Consider the following 5,953-nt stretch of genomic DNA (forward strand, 5'->3'; position numbering starts at 1 on the left):
TAAGAGTTTATACTATACTTGTTTGAAATACCATTAGTGGATCCTCTAACCTTGACATTTGTTGTTATCATTGTTTAATCTTTACATTGATGTTCCATCTCAAAGTTCTCATCAACTTCTTCTTCTTCTTCTTTTTTTACTATTACTACTATTATTATTGTTATTGTTGTTGTTATTGTTGTATTGTTGTTATTTATAATTTATACAATTAACCTCCCAGTGATTCGACCCGATCATTTTAGGTTATTTATTATTTCAACACTTCTGCATTTCAGAGAAGACGTCAATCTTTTAGTTGTGTCAATAACTCATCTAAGTCATTTAAGGTAGTTAAGTAGGACATAATTTTATAGCGTTCAACATATTTGATTAATAATAACATTGAGTAGTTCAACAAGTTATATATGAATATAAATTTGATTTTATGCACATAAAATCAAAAGGCATCAAATTATTTTTTCAAGATGTACTTAATATATTAATGTAGAATTTATTATCAATTTTTAATTCGGTATTATTTCATGACATAATTAATATATCACACACAATAATTATATATTAACACATACCCCTAGTATATTATTCTAATTGAATGATTATGGATATATTTAAACTAATTCTCTCAAGCTATTGAAGAAAATTAGGTGGTCAAAATTTAGACAGTTGCTACAAGTCTTTACAAGTATCATGGTTATATCATTCATCACCATTCTTTCTTTATTTTAGATTACAAAATAAATTTCTGATCTAAATTTCTATATTTCTAAATTACGTAACATTTACATAATTGAATAAAAAAAATCAAGTTACATTGATAAATTTCTGAACTTAATAAATCTTATTTATCACATGCTTTTATTTGAAAAATAACTTTTTAAAATTTTAAAAGAAGATTAATCATATTCAAATTCTTGTTAATGTCCTAAACCATTTTAGATCAATTAAATTAAAATTTTTGGCTTGAAACTCCTTTTATTATATAAAAGTCATTTATATAAACATTATTTAATTAAATCCTAATCTAATTATAATAATAAAAAATCAATGATTCTTTAATTAAAAATTTTAATTCAATCCTAATCTAATTAGAATAATTAATTTTATTTATGATTTTAATTTTAAAATATAAAATCAATATTTTATACATAAAGGAGTAGAATTGTAATTATACCCTACATGAATTAGGTATAAGTTGTAAGGGTAGGATGGTAATTCTACCCTTTAAAATTTACAAAGCTCACAGCCATAATCATGATTGCAGCCCAACTACCTCAACTTGAAGCTGTCGGCATTAGCACACTGCCACTGCTAGCAAGTTGCCAGGTAGCGGCTATTACTGCACCAAGCCATGCCCAACAATGCGAGGTGGCAGCCTCACACCACATAGCCCCTTGCATGAGGCAGCTGCCTCGTGGAGGGCTGTTATCAATAACGCCAAGCTCTGCTCCTAGTGGGGCAGCAGCCCATTGCTGCTCTCTTTACTGTCACGGACCACTAGCTATGCACATAGCATTGCCAAGCACGCCAACCATGTTGGCAGCTGAGCGACCTTTAAAATGTTTTTATTTATTTTTCCAATTTCTAACAAGATCTGCCTATTTTGCCCAAATTCAAAAATCCAGCTAGATTTGGCTGGAACAGTACCCAATTTCTTTTTTCTAGAAAAATAAATTTTGCACATGAATGTAATTCACAACCAATACTAATAACAATTAAAACGTCCAATTAATAACGTACTTGTTTAACAAAAACTTTAATATTAATGTTAGATTTGCTGTAAAAAATAAATGCAATGAAAAAGATAAATTTTAAATTATAACAGTCTCAAATATCTTGTTGGAAAAAATTTAAAATATTTAAAATTTATATAAAAATTACTTAAAAATTAGATTTTTTTTCATTAATAATTTGTTTTGAAACTAAGTTATTATATATCACAACTTACTTAAATGTTTGATCTCTAATAATAATTTATATAAATTATTAATAATAAATCTCCTATATCTTTTTAGAAGAGAAAAATTGATATTTCTTTAAATGCTAGTTTTTTATTTTTGTGTTTCAGGTGTTTCTATATTATAATATATAAAAAAATAAAGGTATAACATTTTTTATTAATAAAAAACCTAAAACTTTATAAATGACAATACCAATTTGTTTTTTAAATAAATCATCGATCAAGTTATATTTAATTAATAATTTTATTTTAATTTTTTAATAATGTTTTTATGAATCTGGCCTATTAGATTTCTTAATAAGTTGACTCAAATATAAATCACAATTTTTAATAAAATATAATTTAATAAATTAAATAATTTAATTTACTATTAATTTAAAAATTATTGATTTATATTTGAAAATTAAATATAATATTTAATACCATGTTATATGACCTTTTAAATATAAAAAAATTTATAAATAGTTTAACTTAACTGTTAAGTGATTAATTTTTTTAATAATTAATAGTATTTCATCAAGAATGTTATAATTTGTATATTATAACATGAAATATGTTTATTTTATTAAATTATTTTTATTTTTCATATTATAGTATTTAATTATTTGAATAAAATTTAATTTTTTTAAATTTCATTAAATATTAGTATTTCATAATCAATACTAATACTATTTAATAACAAATAAAAAAATATAAAAAAATATTTTTTTATTTCAATTACTCAAATTATTTTAAATGTCTAGTTAAAAATAAAATTATTACATTCGTGATATTTAAGATAAAAAGTCATCAATATTTTATTATTATTTTAAGACCAACACATTTCCTTCATCTCTCCACGTCGTGAACCACCCAGCGCAGCCGGCCCTCCACCATTTCTCCAGTGGTTATTAACACAAAAGTCCAGTCGAAGTTTCAACCTCCATTCAGACCCATTTACCCATAGTCCCAGCAACACCCAAAAGCTCACACAAAATCATCGTTCTCATATTTGAAAGCCCCTCCACTGTCCATTATTTCTCTCACGGCCAACGGTAGCGGCATTGCCCTTACACGCCGGCGACGGCAGCTTCCGCAACCCTGTCACTCTCTTTCTCCTCCACCCATAACAGCTAGCAGCGCCGTTCAACCCATCCACGACTCCAACTCCACACAAACACCTTTCTAAAACAGCCACAAATGAAGAGTTTATTTTCCCGCTATCTCACACCTTCATTTGAGGAGTTGAACAGTGCTCGCTATATGTAGCGAGTACTATGAAACTAGAATAACTAGCTAAGTGAACAGCAACAAATGAAGAGTTTATTTTCCCGCTATCTCCCACCTTAACCGCCTTTTGCTTCTTCCATACAAAATTTGTTCCTTTTATTTTATTTTTCTTAAACCGATGTGTTGATGTTGCAATGTTCGGGAGTTGGTCAAAACTATTCTGTCATTAGCTATTTTTAATCTAAATATTGTTATATGATTGTAAGGAGTTAATGATAAGTACCAATAAAAAAAAAATTTAAAAAAAGGAGTTATTTGGCACCCTACTTGATCCCTTATTATAGGCCCTTAATACTTGGATCTTCACCAACCACTAAATAATAAACAAAGGCCTTCCTTGTATAACTCTCCTATAATCGCTCCGAACCTCATCTCTTCCTCTGGAAATGGAGAAACCACCAACAAATTTAGCTAAAGGCTCAATCAATGCCTTCAAATCTAAAGACTACCCACGAATAGCTAAGGGAGGGCCATTCATTGCCTTCCTTTTCTCTATTTTTCTCTATATATATCTCTATTTTCTATATTTTCAATCTCTCCCCTTAAACAACCCTAAGTTTTGGTTCTTCATTTCCAACACTCTCGTCCTAAGCATTGCTGTGGATTATGGTTCATTCTCTTCCTCGTCAAAAGGCATTAATAAACATGATATTTATGAAGAGCACGTGGTAATGAGGAGGCAAAGAAGTGTTCCAACATCCCCCTCATCATCATACTCGGAATTTATCAAGACAGTACGCTTGAATGAAGAAACGGTAAATAAAGAGAGTCGAGAAAAGACAAGAGCTGCCCACCAAAGAAAATTGCCAATTGTTCACGAAAGTGTTGAGCATGAAAATCCTTCCTCCTTTAATTCCCAGGAGGGAAAGAGGCTAGAAACTAGTGCCGTAAGAAGTGGTGAAGCTATTCGTCACAAGAAGAAGGCTGTTGTAGCAAAAGCTTTACAACGTAGCAAGTCGGAGATTGTTAAGCGGGTGGTGATTGATGAGAGTAAGAACATTATACGTAGAATAGAAACTGAAAACTATGAGCTACCAGACTCTGATGACGTAAAAAATGAGTACGCAGATATGTCCAATGAAGATTTAAATAGAAGAGTTGAGGAGTTCATTCAGAGGTTCAATAAGCAAGTTCGGCTTCAAGGAGAAGTTTACTCAAGAAAATAGGGATCGAGATAATAAAAGATCACCCTTTTGCGGTCTTCTTGCTTCCGTCCGTGTCTGTGTCTTGCCTCCCACTTGGCTTCTATATATTTTACTTAGTTTTTGTTAGTGTGCAACTGCTTTATGTTCATTGTTTCAAAATTAATTAATTTATGTTCGTTACTAGTTTTCAGCTTCTGACAATTTGATTGCTAACAATTCAGAGTTTAAGACACGTACCCTAATGAATCTTACTTCCAAGATTTTTCTTAGGAAAACGAATTACAAATTAATGAAGACTTTTCATGCTGAAAACTTATAAATTATGTGACAATCGATAAGTCATAAAATATGAATCACATAAATGAAAAATAAATGGTCTATCATTAAATAAATAAATAAATAACTGCTCTTGATTTTATATGAGAATTTTGGATGGAAAGTGTGTGTGCCATTCCTCTTCACCCTATACATATGGGTATGCATGTATAGTATGATTAACAAATCTTATGGGATAGGTATGATAGTCAATCAAAGCTTATTTATTTTTCAATCTCCTGATTTTGAACCTTACAAACACTACTTTGAAAAATAATTCCCCAAGATGTATTAGAATAATGCGGGGTTTGCAACTTTAAAATTGTTCATAAATGATTTGTAGTTTCAATTGACATGTAAATTAATATCAAAATACTGTTAATTTAATATATTATATAATCAATCGATTGACTACATGACATTATTATATTCATATAAATATATATTTATTGTTAATAAAAACTTAATTTATTTTTAATATTCATATAATAATAGATTAATAAATCTAGAGTAAAGGTAAAGCACTACAAGATTTTACAGTTTTACTGACGGACAAATTACATCGGTGTGTGATTAGAAGTTCGTCAATGATTTTTTTATCGACGTCATCACCGACGGATTATGTCCGTCGGGTTTCCTTTCGTCGGTAATTCAACATTCCGTTGCTATATCGGTTGGCAAAACAAAAAAAACCATTTGCCGATGGTTTTACATACGAAATTTGTGCGCAAAAAAAAAAGATTCCCGCTTGAAATATACCGACAGATTTGTATTCCGTCGGTGATATTGTGATTTACCGATGGACACTAACCATCGGTAAAACTGTCGGTGAGTGTATGAAATACCGACCGAATATATCCATTTGTAAATTTGTCGGTAAGTGTGGCAACTACTGTTAAATGTCGATGGAATAATTCTATCGGTAAGTCGGTTGGTAAGTGTTTAAAATGCCGACCGAATGAATCAATCGGTAAAATCCTTGGTAATTGTTTTTTTTTAAATTTTTTTTTAAAAAATTATTTAGGATATATAATATAAAAATATATAAATTAATTGTAATAAAAACCAATTATGCAAATAAAATTTATATTAAACAAAAAAAAACAAAGTTAAATAATATTCATTACAAACTGAATATGTTTCAAAAAAAATATTAAATGAAGTTTTAAAGGTAAATAATATTTATTACAAATTAATATAAAGGTGGAGCTGGAGGAGGAGGAGGAGATCCTAGAGGAGGCTGGTGGTTATACGGCCAAAAAGGATT

General features: G+C 29.3%; 1 protein-coding gene across 1 annotated transcript; it reads left to right on the forward strand.

Moving 5' to 3' along the window:
* Positions 1–3,897: 3,897 nt before the first annotated feature.
* LOC105117865 (uncharacterized) lies at positions 3,898–4,392 on the forward strand. Its single transcript, XM_011015644.1, has one exon. It carries the CDS (start codon positions 3,898–3,900, stop codon positions 4,390–4,392), a length of 495 nt encoding a protein of 164 aa, XP_011013946.1.
* The last annotated feature ends 1,561 nt before the right edge of the window (positions 4,393–5,953 follow it).

The sequence above is a fragment of the Populus euphratica genome, unplaced genomic scaffold (assembly GCF_000495115.2).
Source record: "Populus euphratica unplaced genomic scaffold, PopEup_1.0 scaffold1559.1, whole genome shotgun sequence".
Lineage (NCBI taxonomy): Eukaryota > Viridiplantae > Streptophyta > Magnoliopsida > Malpighiales > Salicaceae > Populus > Populus euphratica.

Excerpts from the sequence above, each read along its gene's own strand:
- LOC105117865 (XM_011015644.1), top strand. The coding sequence starts at position 3,898 with ATGAGGAGGCAAAGAAGTGTTCCAACATCCCCCTCATCATCATACTCG.